The 26049-nt window shown below is 41.3% G+C and overlaps 2 protein-coding genes across 2 annotated transcripts; both read left to right on the top strand.

Annotated features, from left to right (window-relative positions):
* Positions 1 to 922: 922 nt before the first annotated feature.
* rad54l (RAD54 like) lies at positions 923 to 14381 on the top strand. Its single transcript, XM_079266556.1, has 18 exons — positions 923 to 1320; positions 1438 to 1521; positions 1976 to 2086; positions 2186 to 2246; positions 2338 to 2473; positions 2615 to 2684; positions 3079 to 3367; positions 4274 to 4398; positions 4481 to 4631; positions 4742 to 4868; positions 5595 to 5669; positions 6839 to 6969; positions 7054 to 7164; positions 8167 to 8290; positions 8377 to 8455; positions 8545 to 8724; positions 9388 to 9551; positions 14073 to 14381. Exons 1-18 carry the CDS (start codon positions 1318 to 1320, stop codon positions 14272 to 14274), a joined length of 2223 nt encoding a protein of 740 aa, XP_079122682.1. The 5' UTR covers positions 923 to 1317; the 3' UTR covers positions 14275 to 14381.
* Positions 14382 to 15262: 881 nt separating this feature from the next.
* On the top strand, positions 15263 to 25058 carry LOC306775981 (NAD-dependent malic enzyme, mitochondrial-like). Its single transcript, XM_079266574.1, is given in 16 exon segments — positions 15263 to 15709; positions 19109 to 19242; positions 19379 to 19522; positions 20260 to 20335; positions 20642 to 20791; positions 20878 to 21091; positions 21575 to 21672; positions 22026 to 22139; positions 22266 to 22293; positions 22296 to 22367; positions 22547 to 22654; positions 22657 to 22682; positions 22834 to 22936; positions 23167 to 23237; positions 23833 to 23931; positions 24288 to 25058. Coding segments are annotated over 15 exon segments (1596 nt in total). The 5' UTR covers positions 15263 to 15709; positions 19109 to 19111; the 3' UTR covers positions 24450 to 25058.
* Positions 25059 to 26049: the final 991 nt, after the last annotated feature.

The raw sequence follows: 26049 nt of genomic DNA, 5'->3' as shown, positions 1-26049 counted from the left end.
CCACAGAACCATTAGGAATAGCCCCCATTGCCAGAGCAAATGTCTTAACTGTAACAGGAAAAGTTTAAATGAAAAATGAATTATCACACAGTTGTTCATTAGACTCACTAGTTCAGTGCTCATTGAAGACATTCAGAATGGGCCGAATGCTCGGCCTGTGGTGTTGCGGTTTGCAGCTTTCTGGAGAACAGTTCGTAGAAACAACTTCACATTTCAACACTGCACTTCGTAATGTCATGTCATGTTGCCAACTTGTCATACATGCCTATTGTGGCTGTGTACAGTTATGAATGTGAAAATGAACAGATTCATATTGCAGCGGCTTATTCATTATTTAGTTCTTCGATTTCACTGCGGTCAAGTCAGCAGACACTTAAATTGTAGTGCACCTATACGAGACATCAGACCCAACAGAAAAATATTTTTATAGCACCTTAAACATAAAAAAATTTGCCATTTGAAGATACAAATTCAGTTCAGAGTTTTTGCTTCGTAAAATATCTTAATTGACTGTCATTCAGGTATTATTAACTTCCAGCAACCCTCAAATCAAAGAATAAAGACACTTTAGGTGTATTTTCCCTTTAACTCAGTAGATGCAGGTAGCATGTTTTATACTTAATGTGAATATAATTCATTTAATCTCATTTCATTATGCAATATGTATACTTTGTTGGTATCTTTTTCTGAAAACCGGATATTGTCTCGCGTTAATCTTTCCGCTAACCTTGCAAAGTCCTTCACTCGCTCCCGATCTGCGTCGTTTAAATGCGTTTACCGTAAGTTTCAGCGTATAGGTGCACTAAAATGTAAGTGTCTGCTGAGTTGACCACGGAGATCTGAGTGTCTGCTGACTTGACCGCAGTTCGATTTCGGTAAATACCAGAACTCTCGCACACCGGCACCCTACAGTAATGACGTAGCAGTGTTTTTGGCCTTTCAGGCTTGCCGTAATGTTGAGGAACAACATTTAGCGCGAAGTTGAATACCAACCGGAATAAAGCTAAACCGAAGGGGAAACTGCAGTTGGTTGCATGCCAAACTAATGCTATTATAAATCTTCTAGAGGACTAACATATGACATATTGCCCATGTCATATCGCTGGTAATACTGATCTGTTCGGTCAGTTCGTGTTTTTATAAAGTAAGAGCAAAAAAAGGAGACTGACACTGACATGAGCGACTTTGCTTTGAAAGCAGGCAGAGCATCTAGCGTTAGCTGTTTCTGGGTAACTAGGGGTAAGTTAGCTTTAAATGCTAGCAACACGGGCAAGTGAGGAGTATCGACATAACAGCTACGCCTAGGAAACAAGGAACATGGTAAGTAAGCCGAATTAGTGTTATGTTTTTCCATCATGCTTCAGACTGCATTCGGGTGTTTACTACCAACTTTAAACTATCTATTTTAATGCTAATCGATTAAAATCCCAATCCCAGAGGAGGAGTCTTGCACCCAGTCAGGTTGCTAAACGGAAGCAACCAGGAGATTCCTGTGAAGATGATGACTGGACATGTAGAACTGTGAGTAAATTAGCATGACCAATAAGTTAACGTTGTACATTAGCTTCATTCAAAGCTGTTACATTCAGAGTTGACTGCAAATCTCTCTCATTGTTGCGTCCTTATATGATGAGACCAGTACGCCAAAGTCTGTTAATACATTTGGACGTTTAGCGTTAATGTTAGATACTTTCTTATATATTGGCATACGCACAGACATATTAATATATCAACATATTTGCCATTAGTTTCTTCAATGAAAGCTTTAACATAACTGCCTATCATGTGTGCAATTTATGGATAAGCGATGCACAAACTCATAGATGCTTTGCTGACAATGGTAAATGTTTTTCTTTCTTCACAATATCCAGCTATGAGGGGAAATGGTCACGATTCAATGAGTGAAAACCCATAAAGAATGATGGGCTACATCGGTGCTGTTGGAATTAAAAAGTGTGTAATGCTTTCTTTACAGGAGAAAAAAAGAAAAGGTGGTAATGAGAGCAGAGAAAGCCATATTTCTCCCTTCAGAAAGCCTCTAACACAGCTAAATAAGCTGCCCCCATGTGTGGATGGTGACAAACATGTAAGCGTTGTTGAGCACTATCAAACTACATCTTGTGTGTGAATAGTTACAAATTTGATGCCACGACTTTGCTCACTTGTTTTAAAATCCTTTCTACAGGAGGCGTTTATTCGCACTATTCTCGCCAAGCCATTCAAAATTCCTATTTCTAATTACACAGGTAACAATTTCCTTGTTACACGCTTCTCTTTCATGTTTAGTACAATGGGTAAAGAATTACTGAAAGTGTACTCTTGATGAATTGCCCACAGGTGCACTGGGAATCAGGGCACTCGGTCTAAAGCGTGGCGGTGTGAGGAAAGCACTTCACGATCCCTTCGCAGAAGACGCTTTGGTCCTTTATGAGCCTCCGCCTCTGAGCGCTCACGATCTGATCAAAGCTGAGAAGTAAGTCCTCTTAAATGATCAATTCTGATCAGATATATGGATTTGTAGACAGAAACTTTTACACTTTATGGCCTTCACTGGCATTGCTGTATATCAGTTCTTGTAATAAAAAGAAATGTCATCTTTCTTTGTCCTGTCCAGAGAAAAATTACCAGTCCATGTTGTTGTGGATCCAGTTTTAGGAAAAGTGCTCAGACCCCATCAGAGAGAGGTAAAGATTCTTTCTTTCTTTCTAAACTTTTACTGACTCAACTGAAAAATAAAATGATATTAAAAGATATATTGCATTCATCATAATAGTGTTAAATAGTAGAGACGTGGACATTATTGAAATTATTGAAACGGCCTCACATTGCTTCTCTTCATAAACTTAAAAATGGAATGAGAAGTAATATAGTTCTTGACCTTGGAAGCAGTATATTGACGAAACAAACTAAAGTAAAGCTTTTTATGGAGCCTTCAATCAGTGATCATTGTCTTCATCTGTGAGGTTGACCACAATATGCAGTTGAAAGCTCCAGAAAAAGCAAGTTAACGGACCACAAGTTAAAAAATAAATATATTTATATATTAGATACAAAATGGATGTCTTTTTATCTCTTGAGGGGGTGAAGTTCCTGTGGGAGTGTGTGACCGGAAGACGCATCTCTGATTCGTACGGCTGCATCATGGCCGATGAGATGGGCCTGGGGAAGACCTTGCAGTGCATCGCCCTCATATGGACCCTGCTGCGCCAAAGCCCAGATGCTAAGCCGGAGATAGACAAGGCCATCGTGGTTTCCCCTTCCAGTCTGGTTCGCAACTGGTACAATGAAGTAGGAAAGTGGCTTGGAGGACGCGTCTCACCGGTGGCCATCGACGGAGGTTCAAAGGATGAGATCGATAGAAAGCTAGGTGCAGTTTACCTCTCCCCTCCGTGTCATCACGAGTATCCACAGCAGAGTTTGTGGACCACAGACTCCCGCTTTTTTCAAGTTTTCAAGAGCCAAACCAGAATAATTCAAACATCACACTGCCATTCTTTAGGATAATTGCATCCTCTCCTATTGAGGCCATCATCCATGTCACCTGTATTGTCTCCCTTCTTTGCTTTACACATTGTAGCGCCGTCTTGTGGCTGAATCAATGCAAAGCAAAATCAGCCAAAAGAACAAACCAGAGGGATTTAGCAAGGCTGCACAATGCAAGCATTACATTTTTCTTTCTTTTTACATTTTGGCACCCTGGAGGCTTTGGGGGTTAGAGCACCAACCATGAACCTCAACCTCTGTTGCATGTCTCCACCCCTGGCTCTCTCTCTCCACTATTTTACTGTCACTTCTCTGCTGTGTCTTTCTAATAAGCATCATGTGTCCAAACACAACTCCAAATGTATGATGATGTTGCTCTGTGTCTGCTTACACAGAACAACCTAATGCAGAGTTTACACAGTATGTCAGATGTTGTGTTTTCAGCTCGTCCTACTGGCCCCAAGTGGCCAAAAACTGAATTAATGCAGCTTTAAAGCTGGATAGATTCCAAAGTCATAGAATGAATGTATGATTGTTCGCATCAATCGAAAATTACATCTCCATATTACTTTCTTAAGATTTTTCTGCTATTTCAAGTAATTGTAACTAATGGTAATATTGCAGCGTTCATTTACATTTTGGCCAAGTGTCCTCTAGCATTACAAAAATATACCACCAAACCTCAACTTCTGGCTGGAAATGGAGGGTACTTTGACAATCTCTGGTTTTAATAGTGTTGATTAGTTTCCAGGTAAACATTATTATTTGTTTGTTTATCTTTGGTTTTTAGTGAACTTCATGTCTCAGCATGGTTTGAGGATACCAACCCCAATCCTGATCATCTCATACGAGACGTTTCGGCTGCACGCCGGGGTTCTGCACAAGGGCAAGGTCGGACTGGTGATCTGCGATGAGGTACGTTATCTCATCCTTTGTACCCCAGAATTGTCGAGCGAGGACCGTTGACAAGGTGATATAATAGTTGTGCGTGCTCTAGGGTCATCGGCTGAAGAACTCTGACAACCAGACATACCAGGCCCTAAATGCCATGAGTGCCCAGAGGAGAGTGCTGATATCAGGCACTCCCATCCAGAACGACCTGCTGGAGTACTTCAGCCTGGTCCACTTTGTTAATGCTGGGATCCTTGGTAAGTAGCGCCACGCACAAAATGGCTAAACCATATTTGGATTACATCTGCTGTTTTTCCTGATCCCCTCCATTTGTTTTTTATATTATTTTTTCTTCCCTGGATGGCAGGTACAGCCCAGGAGTTTAAAAAGCGGTTTGAGCTTCCCATCCTCAAGGGTCGAGATGCAGCTGCTAGTGATAAAGACAGAGAGACCGGAGAGGGCAAACTCAAGGAGCTGATCAGCATCGTTAACAGGTGAGCTCAAAGCACGTATGCAGGGTGTTTTATTCTACTTCATTTTCTAGAATAAAGCAGCTTTTGTTATCTTTGCTTTATCTTTCATTCATTTATTATTTTACAATATATATCGACCAAGAAGGCGTGTGGATCTTTCTATGAAGTATCTATACATGAAGTTGTATGTCTTGTTATTTAAATACCCAGAAAGAGATATTTTGTCTGGTTGTCCATAAACGGCTTCTAAACGATTTTCCAGAAAATGAACTCTCTGATTATATATACTGTATATCAATATTGTATTAAATTCCAGGTGGAAGATTTCATCTATAGAAGCCACTCCTACTTTAGACTATTACAGATTGATGGTTGATACATTGGTGTTTCACTAAAATGTGTCATCAAATGTTTTATCGCTTCCTCTTTTTAATTTATTCTCGTTTCTGCTTTTTAAATATTTTTTATAAACTCGTACTATAGGGTCAATGCTACATCAACAACATTTGTTACGCTAATACCTAAAAGCATTTAAGAACAGAGGGAACACAAATCATGAAATGCATCACACAGTTATTATTTATTGAATAGAAAATGCATTCTCCAAACAAAATGAAATTTCTTTTTAGTTTTGCATCATATTAGTTGCTTAACACACTTTATCAGACAACACTGTGTCTAAAATGTTTATTTGTATTTGAAGTTAATTATTCCCTTAATAAAACTGACCATGTTCTGCCTTTACAGGTGCTTGATAAGGAGAACATCTGACATCTTGTCGAAATATCTTCCTGTGAAAATCGAGCAGGTCGTATGTTGCAGGTAGGTTGATTCAGTTTGGTTTTGGTTAAGGACAGGTTGACATAAAACGAAGAATATTTAGGAGGCAATTAAAGCTGAGTTTCAGTACCAATAACACATTATTTTCAATCCCTTACTTTGAGTAAAAACGTGTTTTTCAATCAAAAACCTTTTATGTATTTACAAATTCTGCAGAATTTCTCAAATAGATTAGTTTATAATATAATTAGTGCTGGGCAACGATTAAAATCTTTAATTGCATGGATTTTTTGCGATTAATCACATTGTTATGGCAAAGTTCAATAATGAATTAAAAAGTTGTGTATTGTGCACTTTTATTTTAAAAGTACTGCTATATGAACAAAAGGGCAATAACATTTGGTTTGTAAACACTTTAAACAAATACGGTTATTCTTAACAGCAGCATTCCCGTTACACAGTAGCAGTTCTATCTCTTCACTATCTGTGCTCAGTGTGCTGACTGTATGTGAAACGTTCCACTGCTGTGCAACAGGAATAAAATGTTTCAGCACGTTTCAGCAAAAATGTCTTCATGACAGTCAGAGCATGTGAATGCAGCTCTACTGTTCATCAATATAATGCTGTAACTCAGAGGTGATGATGGTGACCCAGCGATCAAAGAATAAAGACACTTTACCCACAATTTAGGTGTATTTTCCCTTTAACTCACGAGATGCAGCATGTTTTATGCTTAATGTGAATATAATTTATACTTTGTTGGCATCTAATTCTGAAAACCGGATATTCGTCTGAAGAAACCGGATGTTGTCTCACGTTAATCTTTCTGCTAACGAAGTCCTTCGCGCGCTCCCGATCTGTGCCGTTTCAATGCATTTACCGTGAATTCCAGCATATAGGTGCACTAAAGTGTAAGTGTCTGCTGAGTTGACCACGGAGATCTGTGTGTCTGCTGACTTTACCGCAGCGATGTCCAGTCGTCTCCATTCCTCCACCGCTGCCAGTCAGCAACGGACTTTCAAAATAAAATTAAAAAATGCATTAACGCGCTGTAAAATAATTGTCGGCGTTAATTAATGAATGCGTTAACACGATAATAACTCCTTAACTTGCCCAGCACTAAATATAATATTTTAAATTTAAATTGAGCTTTATTTAAATCAGGAAATATGGCTACAGACACATCCCAGCATTTGACTGTTTCCCTGTAGGCTGACCCCTCTGCAGTCGGAGCTCTATAAGCACTTCCTGCGGCAGGCCAAACCCATTGAGACGTTACAAGAGGGCAAAATAACTGTCTCCTCCCTGTCTTCCATCACATCACTCAAGAAACTGTGCAATCGTAAGTGTGCTTAAACCAAATATAACTCACTGTAAAATCATCTGCTGTTTGGCGGAAAACACTAACCCGTGTTCTGCGTCTCAGACCCGGCTCTCATCTATGAGAAGTGCGTGGAGGGTGCGGAGGGCTTTGAGGGGGCGCTGGATCTGTTTCCACCCGGTTACTGCACTAAGGCTGTGGAGCCTCAGCTCTCTGGTAAGAATATGTAAAATACTCTGATGGTGTTAAAAACAAAGCAATACAGCATAATGGCTCCTGATGACTCTTTCTAGGACAATAAAAGTTATCTGAACATTTTAAGACTTGTGGCTACCTCATTCACGCCTTTGAAAATAGGCACTGGTTTTATCATCATTGCAGTCATTTTAGTGAGAGGTTATCAATTATTGTGTTCTCGTTTTGGGGTGGGGGAGCTGATGTGCAAACCTTTTTTTATTGATTGCTGGTTACATCTCTGGATGGGACGGTATGCATGGACAGGTCTGTGATTCATTCACAACCTCTCAAAGGTTCAAATGAACAGCTAACCTTAACTTAAAGGAACTAACTATAGTTTTGTATCTTTAATTTATTATTACTAGGGGTGTCATGATATACTGGTTTTGGAGATAAAGTTAATTGAAAAAAAAGAGTGGTAATGATGTGTTAATAATTCACATGATAGTATTGTGAATATTAATTATTAATTCATGCTTTTGTACAATTATTGTTTCAGACCCTGACCTGCATGTGGGTTGTTTTTTGTCATGTTTTTAAATTTCATAAACATGAAATAATGTTCATTTAGTAAATTATTTAGAGTAAAACAGGGTATGCTTTAGGGCGGGGCTACCTTGTGATTGACAGCTAGCTACCGCTAACAGAGCCGTATACGGCATCTCTACGTCACTCCTCTGCAGTCCAACTATGGTCACTTCCAATTACTGGTTGCAAAAAAAAAAATGCCGACGACAAAAATCCAGGATGGTGAAGGCTTCAAAACGTCAGTCCACAAACCAATGAGTGATGTCACAATGACTTCGTCCACTTCTTATATACAGTCTATGGTGATAATATGCCAGTGTGTTCATAGCTTGTTTCCGCTGCTTCACTTATTATAGCATTGCTACTGTCATTGTGGTGCATGCTCAAACATGAACTGAAAAAAGGGTCTCATCTTTCTATTTTTTGGTAATATATTGTTTCCTTTTGTTCCAGGGAAAATGCTGGTTCTTGACTACATTCTGGCAATGACAAGGACTACATCTAGTGACAAGGTGGTGCTTGTCTCCAACTACACTCAAACACTGGACCTCTTTGAAAAGCTGTGCAGATCTAGAAGGTGATTTTTGGGAAATTGAATTGTCTGTATGATAGGATTTGTCAGTTGGAGTGAGCAGCAACCCCCCTCCTCTTGGTCTTTTGCAGATACCTCTATGTTCGTCTGGATGGCACAATGTCCATCAAGAAAAGGGCCAAGATTGTGGAAAGATTCAACAGTCCATCGGTGAGTCTGTAAACTGTTTCAAACCACATTGAGCTTTAAAAAAGAAATAAAACGCAGCTGAACATCGTCTGACTCATCTGTTTTCTCAGAATCCAGAGTTCATCTTCATGCTCAGCAGCAAGGCTGGTGGATGTGGCCTGAATCTGATTGGTGCTAATCGCCTGATCATGTTTGATCCAGACTGGAACCCGGCCAATGACGAGCAGGCGATGGCACGGGTGTGGAGAGATGGCCAGAAGAAGACCTGCTACATCTACAGACTGCTCTCTGTCAGTTCAACACAGCGCAATAGATGCACACATGACATGAAAACAGATCGTCAACACTTCTTAAAGGTGCAATGTGTAAGATCTGGCCAGAACGTGAAGAGGCGACAGTGTTGACGTCATGTCAAAGATACCTATGTTTTGTGCTGCAGAGATATCTACTGAAATTAGCATGCTAACCAGCTAGCCCGGGGACAAATACAAGTTGTTTCTAATTACTGCCACTTTGGATTTAATCCAATAAAAAATTGTACACCGACACATATAGCCACCTGGTTAGTGGCACAGTAAACGTATAGATGGCTAACGTAAACTATAGGCTGATGGCACACATTAACATTAAGTGTTTATTACCGTCTATCAGAGTTTCAGCTGTTAGTCAGTAGTTGGCTTACTTTTTCTTTTTTTTTACATGACTGATTACTTTAAATGTAGATTGTATGGACCCAGTAGTCTATTTGTTTGGAGTATGTGGCCAGGTATTACACATTGTATGCTTAATGTCTGTTTTAAGGAATACACAGTAATATTTTCACATGTATAAATAAATAAAAATTTCTACTGATTTAACTATTCAACACAGTTCAGGACCTCATAATGGATGTGTCCGAGCAGCCGGGTGTGCAAAGTTTCCCCGTTTTGACCCGTGTGTTTGTGTGTTGACAGACCGGGACGATCGAGGAGAAGATCCTCCAGAGGCAGGCCCACAAGAAAGCCCTGAGCAGCTGCGTGGTGGACGAGGAGCAGGACGTGGAGCGTCACTTCTCTCTGGGCGAACTCCGAGAACTCTTCACCCTCAACGAGGAGACCACCAGCGACACGCATGACCGGTACATGACTGAAACAGCACAAACTTTTTATATGTTTGATTTCATGCTCAGCTTGTTACAAATGTGTGAAACAAATTTTTGGGGACACATGGAATCTGTGCTGAAATCCTGGATGAATATATCATTTAACACAGGGATTCCCAAAGTGGGGTGCGCGCACCCCTGGGGGTGCGCGAGCTGCCTCTAGGGGGTGCGCGAGAGGAAAAGTGTAATGGCGGTCTGATGGTGTAATAATATTAAATATTAAAAAAAAAATGTAATTTTAATTTAAAAGCTGTCAGGTGGGACATCTGAAGCTATCAGTCGTAAAAGAGGAGCGGGACAGAGAGAGAGAGAGGAATCGGAGGCGAGGGGAACGGAGAGGTGCAGCACAGACAAATCGGGAGCACATCGGCCCATCGCGGAGTCAAGGTGAAAAAAGAGGAAACGAGAGTGAGCATCAGACTGGGAAAAAAAGAGGGAATATGATGAAAAGTATCTGTGTCTGGGCTTCACTTGGATTGGCAACGCAGATTCCCCAAAGCCACAGTGCGTGGTGTGCAGTGAGGTTCTGGCTAACAGTCTGAAGCTCTTATTTACGTCGCCACCTGAACACCAAGCATGCCAGTGCAAGTCAAAAGCCCCTTACATTGTTTATATCGAAATTGGAGGAGTTACAAAACAGCCAAAACAACTGCAGTCTCATTCATGTGTTGGTCTATAAATGACGCACTACGGGCTTCATATCTGGTTACAGAATAGCGAGAAAGGGGCTACCGCACACAATCACTGAAGACGTGTGCTTCCCAGCTGCCAGAGAGATGGTGGAATGTATGATTGGGGAGAAAGAAGCAAAAAAGTTGGACATGATCCCGGTGTCCAACAACACTGTGTCGCGCCGCATCGATGCTTTGTCCGAAGACATCCTGGCTACATTAGTCGCTCATTAATTGTAAATGAAATGTGATAATCTGCCTCTGAGCCTGTGCGTGTGTCCTCGCATCCGTATTGCTCTTTAAAAGTGACGCCTTGTGTCACTGAAAGTTATTGAAACTTTGTTGCAGTGTTTCAGGGCGTTTTCACACCTTCAGTTCGTTTGCTTTGTTGCAGTTGCTCCTTTGTTCGGTTTGTGTTCACACTGCAACATTTAACAGCGGACTAAATCTTGTAAACAAATGCCACGCGCGAGCAAACTGTTCTCTCATTAGTCCGATTCTTATGCGGCTATGAAAGCTTAAAAGGCTCTGTTGCTTCTTTTTTTTTTTTTTTTTTAAGGGGGGGGGGGGGGGTGCGCGAACCCGGTCGGGATGTAGAAGGGGGTGCGCGGCCTAAAAAGTTTGGGAACCGCTGATTTAACAGACTGGTTGATATCATTGCTGGAAGACCCTGACTGGCTCTTGTAGTTTCAAAGTCTCATACCAGGGGTTACGTACATGAACAACTGACTTTGTGAATACACACAGTTTGAGACGTGAGTCCAACATACTCATTGTTTTCATCAGATTTATTCTGTTTTGTTTTATGAATCTCAAACTTATAGGTCACTATGGTGCTGTCTGTCACAGTATAGCACTGTTCTGATGACATTGCATTAGCAGCTGTGCTATTCAATTCTTTAGAAAAAACAACAAAGTGATCCTCTAATATGACTATACAGACACTGCTAAATATGTTTTTGTCTGCTGATTTCTGACAACCGGACTTGAACTTCAGTGTGAAAGATATATTTCTTTGAACCTCTTTTTCAACATTTTCATGGATAAAATTTGGCCACAAACGTAGTGGAACATGAAGCCTTATGTGGAGATTTGAGGGGTGCTGATTATGCCACGAATGAAATCTTATCCCGCCTCCTCATTAAGAGGTGGCATTCGTCCGGCTGAAATGAGCAATTTACAACAAGTCTGTCTAGTCTAGGCGACTGTGGCTCAGGGGTAGAGCAGGGTCGTCCTTCAATCAGAGGATTCGATGCTCCCCTAGTCCATGTCGATGTGTCCTTGGGCAACACACTTAACCCCAAATTTCTCCCGTAGCTGTGCCTACGGTGTATGAATGTTGTGTGAATGTTAGAGTCCTGATGGGCAGGTGGCACCTTGCAGGGTAGCTTCTGCCATCAGTGTATGAATGGGTGTCAATGATGACCTATAGTGGAAAGCGCTTTGAGTGGTCGGAAGACTAGAAAAGCGCTTTACAAGTACAGTCCATTTACCATTTAGTTAATAGGTCAAATAAAGGCTAAACAAATTACCAGGTGTCTTAAAACTTGCATTCTCTCTACTGACCAGCAGGGGGCGACTCCTCTGGTTGTATAGAAGTCTATGAGAAAATTACTCTACTTCTCTCTTGATTTATTACCTCAGTAAACATGAGTTTATGGTCTCAATCTTTAGTTTCAAGTATTCTTCAATACAGCATGATGTTCATTTAGTAAATTGTGGTCAATTTAGAGTCAAACAGACCATAAAGCAGGGTATGCTTTAGTGCAGTGATTGGGCCGCGGCCCACCATGATTGGGCCGCGGCCCACCATGATTGGGCCGCGGCCCACCATGATTGGGCCGCGGCCCACCATGATTGGGTCGCGGCCCACCATGATTGGGCCGCGGCCCACCATGATTGGGCCGCGAAAAACTTTCAGTTTTGCACCTGTGGGCCGCGAGGGCCGCGGGACCGCATAGGTTATCAATTGAAGACACCAGAGATATTACTGTTATCCATGAGACGCTCAGTTACAATATAGCTTCCCACCACCTGGTGGCGGTAATGCGTCAGTCAGTTGTTTAACAAGCTGCAATAAGCAGAAGAAGACACTCAGCTAGCCGCTAGCCTGTAGCGAAAGTTATGGATAAGTTATTAAAAAGAAAAAATGTAGACGACAGTGGTGCTATACCCCCCAAAAGTCTAAATGTGTGCGCAAGTACAACCCTGACTTTCTTAAGTACAGCTTTGTGAACGGAGGCAACGAGGCAGAGCCGAGGGCTCAGTGTGTGGAATGTGAGCTAATGCTATCAAACGAAGCACTGAAGCCTTCAAAAACAAAGCGACACGTAGCGACGAAACATCCAACGCTCCTGGGAAAGTCTGTTGGGCTTCTTGTTGTGTATGCAGGTTTACATACACATGATAATAAATGTCTTTGTGATCATCACATTCTATCATCTCATTTATTTAACAAGGGTTTCGCCTGTTCAACACCGGCATCCTCGATCCCCTCCCCTTCCGTTTCTACGGCTTGTTTGCGCAAATACGTCACAAAACATGTCCGTGTTTGGTATCCCAGCATGCCCAAAATCCTCATCTTTGCAAAGAAATCATCGATTTTCTTTCATTTCTTATGGTTCCTCCACAAAAGGAGCCCACACACACACTGTCCAAAGTCGCCATAACCGCTGCAAGTCGTATCTTGCAGCATTTCGACGGAAAAAGACACATTACAGACCCGACAACGTGCTAGCGGATGTTACCATGGAGCTACTGCCTTCAGAAAACGCTAGTACTTATAGTACAAACCTTATCCTCCTCTTCCATAAGCCGTCAACCAACGTTTGCGTAACTGAGCTATTCTCATTCTCGATCGTGCGCTCGGTCGCAGCCATTAAGCACAGCAAGTCCGCTACTCACACACCATGTCTTCGACCATATATACATAGTTTTTGCAATTTGCAAAGGCTAAAAATAAAAGGGAAATAATATAATATCAAAACATAAAGGGAGAAACACCTTTAGTGTGTCAGAATATCATGAGGTTACCATGTGTCCATTTGGGTCTCCAAATGTCCTTTTAGAGCTCCGCCTGGATCTCTTCATGGAAGAAACTCTGTAGAATGGTCATACTTTGTCCAATCTTCTTCAAATTTGAGGCAGTTGTTCACTGATAGTGTAGTTACAGCCCTATACTGTCCTTTACCTGTACAGATACAGCCACCGGCAGTTATTTACACTGAAAGATACTTTTTTATTTTATGCGGACAAAAATCTTAAATGTTGACTGACTCCAAAGGCCCACTGCTCTGTTTCTGTATGACCTACAGGTTGTCTGACACTTTTGATGCATATAGTCAGAGTGGGCCCCGGGACACTTTGTACTTGAAAAGTTGGGCCCTGAGGTCAAAAAGGTTAAGAACCCCTGCTTTAGTGTGATTTGACAGGTCGCTGCCACTACCAGAGCCGTATACGCCGTCTCTACGTCACACTTCCGCATTCCAAATATGGTAACTTCTGTTCATTGGTTGCGGAAAAAAACATGGCGACGGTGAAATTGCAGAACTCGAGGCTTGTAACGTCAGTCCACAAACCATTGGGTGGCTTCACGATGATTACGTCCACTTCTTATATACAGTCTACGGTTTTTATGGCTCTCACTTTATATTACATCTCCACCTTATCATATCATGGCTCTCATCAAACATCCTTTTACGGAGTCATACATCTGGCCCCCGGTGGTTTTCATTTTATGATAAATAATTACCAAGTCTATGATCATAAATGTATGTAATATATTGAACCGGAACTCTACTCTTCCTCCGCCTCACGGTGATGTCAGGTTCCGCTGTCGCCGCTGTGTGAACGGCAGGGAGGTCCGGCCTCCCGCAGAAGACTCTGACTGTACCAGCGACCTCTCCCAGTGGAACCACTGCTTCGACAAGAAGGGTCTGAGGGACCAAGTGTTGAAAGCCTCCTGGGATGCTGCCGTCTCCTTCGTCTTCCACCAGCGCTCTCACGAGGACCAGAAGGGCTTAGTATAGCGGGAGGAGCTCAACAGACTCTCTATGACATAACCACATTCACTGTATGTCCTGATATTTATTTGTTATACAGTTTTTTTGTTTTTGTTTTTTCTATTAAACGTAAAGGAGAATGATTGGTGTTCTATCCATCATGTGCAGTAACTTCTCAGAAATACCTGCTCTTACGGGCACAATGCGTCGACACTGGTGATTGATTTGCCGGTTTTTGACCAGTCAAACTGTGGTGCAATTTAGTTTCCCTACAGCCTTCTGAAAGCAGCCGGTTAGCCAGATATGTACATTCCATCTTGCACATTTGGATCGCACAACGCACACAAATATCCACAATGGCAACTGGTGGTGCCAATGTAAGGAAGAAGCACACATGCCAGCTCTTCGTCCTCACTTATTAGAAGAAAAAATAATTAAAAGGGACCATGAACAGTTTAAAACATAAATGTCACCATTTGATGCGCCATACCAGATTGTAGCTTTAAGCTAATTTGCATCTGTAGTCCCTTGGTAGGTCAAATTCTGATATATGAATTGTAAAATCAGATGTAAATGTTTGTGTTTTTTTTTCATTTTTCATTGCTACTGCACAAGCTTATCCAACACAGATCATTCAACAATACAAATACTGCAAAACAGTTCCAATGTAATTGATGGTTGGCAACTGACACAGAGGAGGTAGACCCCGCCTCCTCCTGTCCACATGTCAGAGTGAATATTTATTTTACCCTACTGCTAGTCTCGGTCACTCAACTAAAGGGAACTACGGTAAATTAGAAACTGCATGCGATAACCGTCACGTTGCTGTTCCCCACATAACTTGCTTATAGGTCCAGTTGCATTTCCTCAGAGTCGGGGCTTGACATTAAGGAAGCCCAAAAGACGTTTGCACTGGATAATAAACTGAATTAAAACCAGAGCCAGTGCAGAAATTAATGTGTGTAATAGTTGGATTGAGAAATTATTCTGGCTCCATTCCCCTTGTGGTCTACTTTGTAATATGTGGGTTCTTGAGCAATCTTCCCTTAGTTTATTGACACTCACCTAAAGCACAAAATAGCATTATATCTGAATCATATGTGGCAATTTAGGTTGTTATCTTAGTCCAGTTTGGTGGGAAAGCAGCATTTACACTACGCCTCTTCCTGCACCCACCATAACCCAGCACAGCACAAGATAGCTTCAAATCACAAGTCACATGCATGACATAGCTCTTACAATGATGAGTCTATTCCAGGCCACCACCAACGACAGCTGCAACTAGCATGTGATAGGCTACGTGTTATCTGTCTTTCGATCTTTTCTATCTTGTTCCCTGCCGTCATGTGGAGCTCATTGGGAAAAAGGATTATGACAATCTTTCAAAGCTTTGTTTCTCAGGTCACGCTAAATCACTTCTGTCCACATCCAGATTAAAGACGAGCCGCTGCTGTCGGCATTTGTAAGTCGAGTGTGGGTCTGTCCATGCACAAGTGCATTCATATTGCTTCCATGATTAAATGTGTGTCGGTAGGCTGACAGTCTTCATTGCAGAGAGCCTAGTGTCATACCAGGGGTATGATAATGTCATATGATCAAAGGTTGTGGCAGCGGTGCACTTTGACTGTTGGGAACAAGAATAGCAAAACTTTAAAGCAATAACTATCAACAACCCGTTGACACTAACGAATTGTGTGTGTGTGTGTCAGCAGGGCTGGTAGACACTTTAATTGATCCTCAAAATATAACATTTCTACAAGAAATTGAATATGTCATTTGCATGTAATGATCACCAAATACACAATTACCTATATCATGCAAGCACATGCAGTTACTCAGGACAACATTATAAAGTACTGCCAAGAGCTGCAACAGTTAATCCTACAGTAAGCATGGGATTGGTTCTGCTGAAAACTAGAAAAACTTGCCCATCAGATTCAGTTGTTTTCCAGAAGCTGCTTGGTGGCTGCTGGCAAAATCAGCGCTAACTGTCGTATTACCAATGGTTGAAATTTTCAAGTCTGTTGGATATCAGACCACACTTCGGCATCACTGTTGGGTGTGATCCAACATGTCTGTTGAATTGTTGCCACCTTTCTTTGTGCAACAATTGCTTCCTATTAAGTTTGGGGCTGTTTTTTTCAATGCTGCAAATGCCTTCATTTTCACCCCTTTGTCTGTATTGTCTCATGTGTATATTTTAGTGCTGGGCAAGTTAACGCGTTAATTTCGTGGACATTTTTTAAATTTATTCTAATTATTATTTTTTATTATTTACTCTTTTTTTATTTATTTTTATTGAGAGACAACAGACAATACATTTACATAACAACAAGAGGATGACCTGCATTGAAAATCATGTAAATTTATTTGCTTTGTTTTCTTTGGAAACTGTTTCCAGGTGTTTGAATTGACTTTCAACGGACAAATCATAGGATATACAGAAAAATATATTTAAGACATTTACGGTATATGCAAATAGTACTGCAAATATCAGCTTTTTGGGAAATTCATAATTTTTTATTTGATGGATTATGCCCATTTTTTTCAGCCCTTGAGTGAATCACACAATATACACAAACAAAATGCATGCCAATTTGAACAAACCAAGAACCATTTAAACATGCAATTCCATGTAGAATGAGAAAAACTAAAAGTTGATTTCAGAGGTTTGCAGCATGTTGCATTATCTTGAGAGGAACTGAGTACTAGAGCTGAGTGAAGTGAAATGCCCCCATCAGCATGACTCAGCATTTTGCCAGTGGAGCCTCCAGGACTCATCACTCTCACAGAATAATCTGCCCTTTCCCAAGCCCCAGACGCAATGCTTTCCATCTGCTGTGTCCATATTTCTTTCAGAGATGCGTTCATAAACCTACACACTCCTGCAGTCACTGCAGGATCATAAAAAGCACTTTGTACCCCTCAACCCCCCCCCCCCCTCTTCTCTTCTATACATGAGGTGTTTCTGCACAGGGTCCTCCTTATTGTCTTATTTGAGGCTACTCTCCTTTCTTACCTCCTTTTTCTTTCCATCCCCAACTGTAAAATTGCTTTCATGTGGTCTCCACCTTGAACCCAGCTGTCCTCCTGTTAAATGTCAATAGGTCAGCCCTGAGTAAGGGGCATAGATAATAAAATCTGCCATCTGGTGGCAAAAATACATCATAGCATGTGAACGTTTCCTGCAGCAATGATTCTGACAATTGGTCCAGTAATTATTTTGTATTGTTTAATGTTATTTTCTGTTGTATGAAACTTAAAAGCAGAACACCCTGCAGCACAGAGGTGATAATAAAGCTTTATTACCCAGAAAAATGTGAAATGATGTCTATAAAATGTATATATCATACAATTAAAAAATGTTCTTGACAGTCTGTAGCTATGTAATACCCTAATATAAATAGCACACTTTTCTTAGATCAGAGTCAAAAACTTTAGTGTAAAAAGTTAACATCCTGCTGCATGTGGAACTCTTAATCATCACAAGATAGATGCCTACATTCTCTTTGTCTCCCTACTCACCCCTCTCTCTGTCTTTGTGCTTTCCTCCAGGGCAGCGGTTCCCAAACTTTTTAGGCCGCGCACCCCCTTCTACATCCCGACTGGGTTCGCGCACCCCCCCCCCCCCCTTAATAAAAAAAAAAAAAAAAGAAGCAACAGAGCCTTTTAAGCCTTCATAGCCGCATAAGAATCGGACCAATGAGAGAACAGTTTGCTCGCGCGTGGCATTTGTTTACAAGATTTAGTCCGCTGTTAAATGTTGCAGTGTGAACACAAACTGAACAAAGGAGCAACTGCAACATTGTATCATATTAATCCCTGAATCAGAACAAAGCAAACGAACTGAAGGTGTGAAAACGCCCTGAAACACTGCAACAAAGTTTCAATAACTTTCAGTGACACAAGGCGTCACTTTTAAAGAGCAATACGGATGCGAGCACACACGCACAGGCTCAGAGGCAGATTATCACATTTAATTTACAATTAATGAGCGACTAATGTAGCCAGGATGTCTTCGGACAAAGCATCGATGCGGCGCGACACAGTGTTGTTGGACACCGGGATCATGTCCAACTTGTTTGCTTCTTTCTCCCCAATCATACATTCCACCATCTCTCTGGCAGCTGGCAAGCTCACGTCTTCGGCGATTGTGTGCGGTAGCCCCTTTCTCGCTATTCTGTAACCAGATATGAAGCCCGTAGTGCGTCATTTATAGACCCAACACATGAATGAGACTGCAGTTGTTTTTGGCTGTTTTGTAACTCCTCCAATTTCGATATAAAGAATGTAAGGGGCTTTTGACTTGCACTGGCTGCTTGGTGTTCAGGTGGTGACGTAAATAAGAGCTTCAGACTGTTAGCCAGAACCTCACTGCACACCACGCACTGTGGCTTTGGGCAATCTGCGTTGCCAATCCAAGTGAAGCCCAGACACAGATACTTTTCATCATATTTCATCTTTTTTTCCCAGTCTGATGCTCACCCTCGTTTCCTCTTTTTTCACCTTGACTCCGCGATGGGCCGATGTGCTCCCGATTTGTCTGTGCTATCCCTTCCTCCTTTTCGGTCTCCTCCGTCTCATCTTCCTCTGACTCTGGCTCGATTTCTTCTCCCGGTCTCTCCCCAACGCACCTCTCCGTTCCCCTCGCCTCCGATTCCTCTCTCTCTCTCTGTCCCTCTCCTCTTTTACGACTGATAGCTTCAGATGTCCCACCTGACAGTTTTTAAATTAAAATTACATTTTTTTTTTATATTTAATATTATTACACCATCAGACCGCCATTACACTTTTACACTAGTCTACACTTTTACACTCTCCCTGGGGTGCGCGCACCCCACTTTGGGAATCCCTGCTCCAGGGCATGGCCTTCTCTCTACCAGAGCGACAGATTTTAGGGATACATGGTCTGTTGCCTCCCAAAGTGGAGACTCAGGACATTCAGGCAATGCGCTTCCAGAATAATCTGAAGAAGATGAGCGATCCCCTACAGAAGTAAGGACGTATTTTGCATTGGAGAGTATAGTAACAGTATGAGTTTCTCTGTTTTGCATTTTAGTATTTATTAATAATCATATGTGTATCTGAAATATCGCCTTATCCTCTCTCTCTTTCCTACTTTTTCACCCAGGTACATCTACTTGATGGGCATCCAGGAAAGGAATGAGAGGCTTTTCTACAGGGTGTTGATGGAAGACAAAGAAGAATTGATGCCAATTGTCTACACTGTAGGCCTGGCCTGCACACATTATGGGCATATCTTTAGAAGACCCAAGTAAGCATGCAGTAAAGCTAAATCAAGAATCAAGTAGTAAAATAGAAAACAAATCAAAGTCCTGGGGTCTCCTTTATAACCCTTGCGATTTTGGAAATTGAAAAAGGAATTGCGGACTGGCAAAAAACACCAATGCCCAACCAACCAACACAAATCCAAATCACAACCAACCAACCTACCAAAACACAACCTATACATAACCAACCAACACACAACCAACCAATAAATAACCAACCAACCAAAACACATCCACCTAACCAACCATTAGTCAACCAACCAAAAACAATCAACCAAACTAACAAAACGAAAAAAAAACACAACCCACACACAACTGACCATCCAACACACAACCAACCAATGAACCAACACTTGACCAACTAACAAACACCACCAACCAACCAAAACACAATTTCTTGCCATATCCATATCCATATCTCGCAAGCCAATCAGAACAGACTCGTTTTTTTCAGGAGAGGGTGCTAAAAGAGACAGGCAAAACAGAACATTTCAGGCAGAAGGTGAATACAGTCATATTCAAGCAGACACTATGATAATTGTAATGTAAACATGTTCTCATAGAAACCCCAAATATGAACCTGAATATGGGCACAATATGTCCCCTTTAAAGATGTTTTCGTTGTGGAGATATGTTTTTTTGTTTTCCTATAGTTTGTACGATATAAAATCCTTCCTTGATCGTTAAAGTTCTCATCCCATCACCTTGTTTCTCTCACCAGAGGCTTGTTCATCTCTATTCGGGACAAAGGGCACATTCGTTCCATCCTGGACAACTGGCCAGAGACTAATGTTGTAGTGAGTACCTGAACTCCTCACCACAGTAACACCACTTATCAAAGAGTCGTTCATCCCTCTCAAACCCAAAGACTGACGATTTTAGAAATGAGCTGTGAATATGCAGATATTGTTTAACAACTATACATTTATCAAAATCAGTTACAAAATGTCACAGTAAGTCTAGGGAAGTCTTTTTAATCAACCCAGCACTGTTCACAGTTTCTACATTTACCTGCTTGTCCAGTTTATTGTTGTTCACAATTGTGCGCTTGTCAAATGTTTGCAATTTTGCCAACTTTTGTTTCCATCTCCCTTCTTCTGTAGGCTGTAGTAGTAACTGATGGAGAGCGTATTTTAGGATTAGGGGACCTGGGTGTATACGGAATGGGCATCCCTGTCGGAAAGCTTTGCCTGTACACTGCCTGTGCTGAGAGATGTCTGCCTGTGGCAATAGATGTGGGCACAAACAATGAGGTAGGATGGTTATGTGTATGTTTTCTGTATACGGTATGCATGCACATGCATTATGCTTTATACAGTTCTCCTTGCCCTCCAATCAGACTCTCCTCAAGGATCCGCTGTACATGGGCCTGTACCAGCAGCGAGATCAGTCTCAAGCTTACGATGATCTGATTGATGAGTTCATGGAGGCTGTGGTGGAAAAATATGGACAGGACACACTGATCCAATTTGAGGACTTTGGGAACCACAACGCCTTCCGCCTCCTCAGGAAGTACAGGGAGAAGTATTGCACCTTCAACGATGATATCCAAGGTTCACATTTAACCCTTCACGCAGCATAAAACACAGCCATAAAGTTTACATGAATTAAGTTAACAATAAGTTTTTTAAAGAACCATGTTTTTAGATTGATTTTCTACCCTCCAGCCAGCTGTTTCTTTTCATTTCACCATGAAAATAAAATTGCAGTAACCTGATTAAACCTGAATTAAATAATCCATTTCATTGGACAACTTGTGACCTTTATTCACATTACGGCTGCAAGGAAATGCAGTTAGAAGCAGGAACCTTTTTGAAAACTCACCTGTGTTTAGGTCGAGGAACCACTGACCGGGGAGATTTGGGTGCTGAAACACAATGCGTTCATGTTGTCTGAAAGGCAAATCAAGAAGGCTGAACAACAAGCACAACATAACTAAATCATTAAGTGAACCCTCCTATCTAAACAAATAGGGATTCATCTGTTCTCTTCAGACACTTTATTGTTTACTGTTGTGTTCCTCTGCATGTTTCCAGGCACTGCGGCTGTAGCCCTTGCTGGTCTGTTAGCAGCTCAGAGAGCCCTTGGCAAACCCATCACTGAACATCGGGTGCTTTTCCTGGGAGCTGGAGAGGTAAAATCATCTTTATCAATTAGTCAGTCAACTCGAGTTCTCTTGGTTTTGTTTTGTTTTTGCCTTTTGCTCTTCTTTTCTATCTAATTTGTAATAAATATATCAAAATACATTCTACAGGCCATACTACCTCCTGCTGACTATAGCTGGTAATGCCAATAAGAAATGAGAATCCAACATCACTTAAGATCTTAAAAGAATCAAAACTGATTCTGAACATTGACCAGAACCTTTCTATGGAAACGGTGGATTTGCATCGGCATTCTCTTATTAGAAAATAAGGGTTACATTGTGTTAAGGATACACTGTCTTAGCACTTTAAGTGTAACTTATAGTGAATATGTCCTCTTTAGGCTGCCCTTGGTATTGCCAATCTGATTGTCATGGCCATGATGGAGAGAGGGTTGACCCAAGCTGAGGCCAGAGAGAAGATCTGGCTGTACGATAAAGATGGCTTACTAGTAAAGGTTAGTCTGTGTGACCAGAACTTACATTATGTGTCTGTGTGGCTTCCTGTCTGGCTCACTGTTGATATACTGTATTATTGACGATCAGAGGTTTTACCATATTTATGTTTGTGTTTGTGATTCCAGGGCAGACCTCAGGAAACCGACTCTAACCAGGACATGACAGTCCAGGGACAGTACAGAGCTTCCTAGAAGCCGTCAACACCATCAAACCCACAGCTATCATTGGTGAGGAACTTCTGACTTTCTGTATTTGTGTCTGTGTATTTGATCCAGATCAGGTCAATTTAGGCTATTTATGTGCTCATTAAATCATCCTTAGTGTGCTGTAATTGCAGGCTCCGCGAATGCAGTATTGATGGATCACAAACACAGTCTGACCAACTTGTTCTCTTTCCTACTTCCAGGTGTGTCAGGAGCTGGACGTCTGTTCACCCATGATGTCATCAAGGCCATGGGAACCCTGAACGACAGACCAATTATCTTTGCCCTGAGTAACCCAACCACGAAAGCAGAGCAGAGGACGCCTACACACTCACCGATGTACACAGTTCTTTCCTTTCCTTTCTTTCTTTTTGACTAACTCCGGAATTAGGCATTCAAAGTTCCTGTGCTGTCAAATCACTCTTCTTGACATTGTCCTTTCTATTTCTCCCATCATCACTCTTTGACCCTTTGTTTCTTGGTCCCATAGGGTAGATGTCTTTTTGCCAGTGGCAGTCCATTTGGTCCAGTGACTCTGAATGATGGCCGCGTCTACACCCCTGGACAAGGGAACAACGCTTACATCTTCCCTGGTGAAAGAAAAAATAAAATGAATATTCATCATTACATTACATTAATGACCACAAGAGAGTATGGATTATCTACAGATTCCCTGGACATTAACAAATACTGTGAATAACTTAACCAACCAGCCTAGTGTTTGTACAATGTTTTCACTCTGCGGAAAATAATTCGATGATAAACAAACTCTGCAAAAAGCAAACGCAGTCTGTTGATAACACATGATGTGTGTGCTTTGCAGGTGTGGCCTTGGCTGTGATCCTGAGTGGAGTGAGACACATCAGTGACACCGTGTTCTTAGAGGCTTCCAAGGTCTGAAGTCATCACTAAGTATTTCTCTGTCTATCTCTTCTTTTAACTTTCTTTACCTTTCCCCCACCCCATCCTGCACTTTCTTGCTGACTCGGTCATGTGTACATACGCTGTGTATGGTCATAGAAACCCTCTTTAAAACCCTTTGATGTCTCCTGTCCCCTCTCTAGTCTAGACTAACAGATAACAGATGAGGTCCTTTAAAAAAGGCTGATGCTGCTTTGTACTTTTTCCATCTGTGTTCTTCCCTCTTTCGTATTTGATTTGATTACACTGATCAATGAAATGAATGATATAAATCACAATATGATGTCTTGCCAGCATTCTTTGTTCAATATTTAAATGTTTTGCATGAAGAACACACCGTCACTTGCATGTATGTTAATATGAGTAGTAGTGGTTTGGTCTTGTTTCTTTTATATCTTGTTATGTTGTCTTATTTAAAAGCACATATTGTTTTTATGACTTCACACTTACGTAGATGGCAAACAGCAGAGAAATGTGCAGTTGGCAATAGTAGTAGTTTTTATGTCTCTGTTTTTTGGACCCCAGAAAGTCATCTTAACTCTAAAAGTATTTTTTGACTCCTTCCCAGACCCTTGCAGAGCAGCTGACGGATGAAGAGCTGAAGGAAGGCAGACTCTATCCTCCTCTCTCCAACATCAGAGAGGTGTCTCTCCAGATGGCTGTCAAGGCAAGTCTCCTGAAAATGATCATTTCTCTTGCTGACAAAACTAAAGACCCCGACTGAATGTTTCGGCTGTTGATGAACCTGTTATTGTTGGTCCAAACCTTAACTGTTGCCGCCTAATTTTAGCTTCTTCTATCATCGTCCGCTGTAACATTATGCTAGTTGGCTTTGAACAACTTAAGATGACATTTTCATGACACAACATTGCTTCCCAGTCTTATTTGGCTGTAGTTGTGCAGTAACGTTTGGTCAACTTATCTTCCATTGATGTTTGTCCGCGAAGTACTTGCGTCTGTGTTTTCTATTTGTATCTGCCTCTCAGTATTTCTCAATGCTAAACTTTTTTTTTTTTGCTGTAGGTGGTGGAGTTTGTCTATGCTAAAGGTATGGCGTTTCGCTACCCTGAGCCGGAGGACAAGGAAAGCTTTGTACGTGCAACTGTGTGGGACACCCACTACGACTCCTTCGAGCCAGATACCTACGACTGGCCAGGTGTCAGCTTCACCCCCAAGACTGACTAGAAGCAGCCCACTCTCTGTGCTCTTTGTTTTCCACTTACCTCTTAATCACAGATAACTTGAGATGATCATAATTACTTGAGTGCAGACATCTGCTTATGAAAACTAGGCAGTACTAGCCCCTTTTTGCTGCATTTGCACTAAACGCGTATTATTAGAACTGTGAAAGGGTATAGAGGAAAGTGGAATTTGAATGAGGATATTTAAATAGACACTTTCACTTCACATCCCAGTTCTTTGTCACCTCTGCATCACATGTAAACCTGCACAGCACCTGGAGGGCCCCCTGGTGGTGGAAAAAGGCAGTGTGGCAATCTGGTTTCAGTGTTGCAATCTTGAGATACATTTTAATGATCTATGTGCTGTTTCAAAAAGAAAAAATAATACAACAATATGACAGTTACTTAAGACAATGAATTCTATGTGATTGTCATACAAGCAGAAACCAAAACACCACACTTGCATCCAATTCAAAACATCCAATTTGAACGATATGTCTATTAGATTGGCCTTTACAAGGAGCTAGAGATGACTCCATGCATTGTTGTATGTTTGTGTTGTCATCTACCACCTTTCTTTTTAGTCCTAATTGACCAGGAATTAAGTTACCCTTTTGTTAGGAAATGCCATTTACAATACTGTCTTCTTTTTCACCAATTTTATAAGGTAGTCACTCCATTTTTTATCTATTTTTAACTATAATTTGATGCAAACGAGTTGTGTACACTCCTGATTCAGAGGTTAGCCTTTGATTAGCACTTACTACTACTCTGACTGTATGTAGCTACCTAAAGATTGCCGAACTTAATGTATCCATTAATATGCAGTTTGGATATTAACATTGCCTTTTTTCACATCATGTGGGCCTCTGATGGCTTCACTAATCCAACCAATGCCCGGTGTACAACATGTGGTTAAAGACTCCTTTTTCACGTCTGCTTAAATCGAGCAACATTGCTTATCAGAGAAGGTCTAGTAGAGCAGAGGGTTAACGTACTCGGCCTTTGTGTGCAAACTAGGAGAGAAAGAGAAGAAATATTGTTACTCAGGACAGAAATGGAGGGATGATCTAAAAAAAGACCTCTAAAAAACATGAAATTTTATGAGGGAACGTTAAACACCAGAGACCAACGTCCACTCCAGCATTTTCTTAGGTTGGATGCTTTTGTCACGTTGTATTTATTTCTATAAATCTATTTTATTTGATGGGAGTGCATTTAGTTGTGCTGCCCTCATGCTGTATATTCATTAGAAAGTCTCTCATCGACACCTTTTATAATGAGTTGTGGTAAAAATAATCCATCCCAAGAAATGACCCCATGGATAAATGCAATATACAAATTGAACATAAACTATACTCGAAACATTTAAGAAAGCAAAGTGCAGGATGAGATGAAAGTGTGTTCTATTGTAATTCTATTTTGTGTACTGTGCATACACATTTGTGGAACCTGATACTGTCTGTGGAAAGAGTGTTTATAAAGTTGTGTTAAGTAAATCCATGTTTGTTTTTGGCAGCTTGGTGTGTGGGCTTCACTCCTTGGAACGAATTCAACAGAACAACAAATTTACAGGCTAGGCTTCTATTCCCTGTTTGGGTCTA

This window comes from Melanostigma gelatinosum, assembly GCF_949748355.1.
Source record: "Melanostigma gelatinosum genome assembly, chromosome: 4".
Taxonomy (NCBI): domain Eukaryota; kingdom Metazoa; phylum Chordata; class Actinopteri; order Perciformes; family Zoarcidae; genus Melanostigma; species Melanostigma gelatinosum.
Note: the sequence above shows the minus strand (reverse complement) of the source record. Positions and strands in the feature narration are given on the sequence as shown.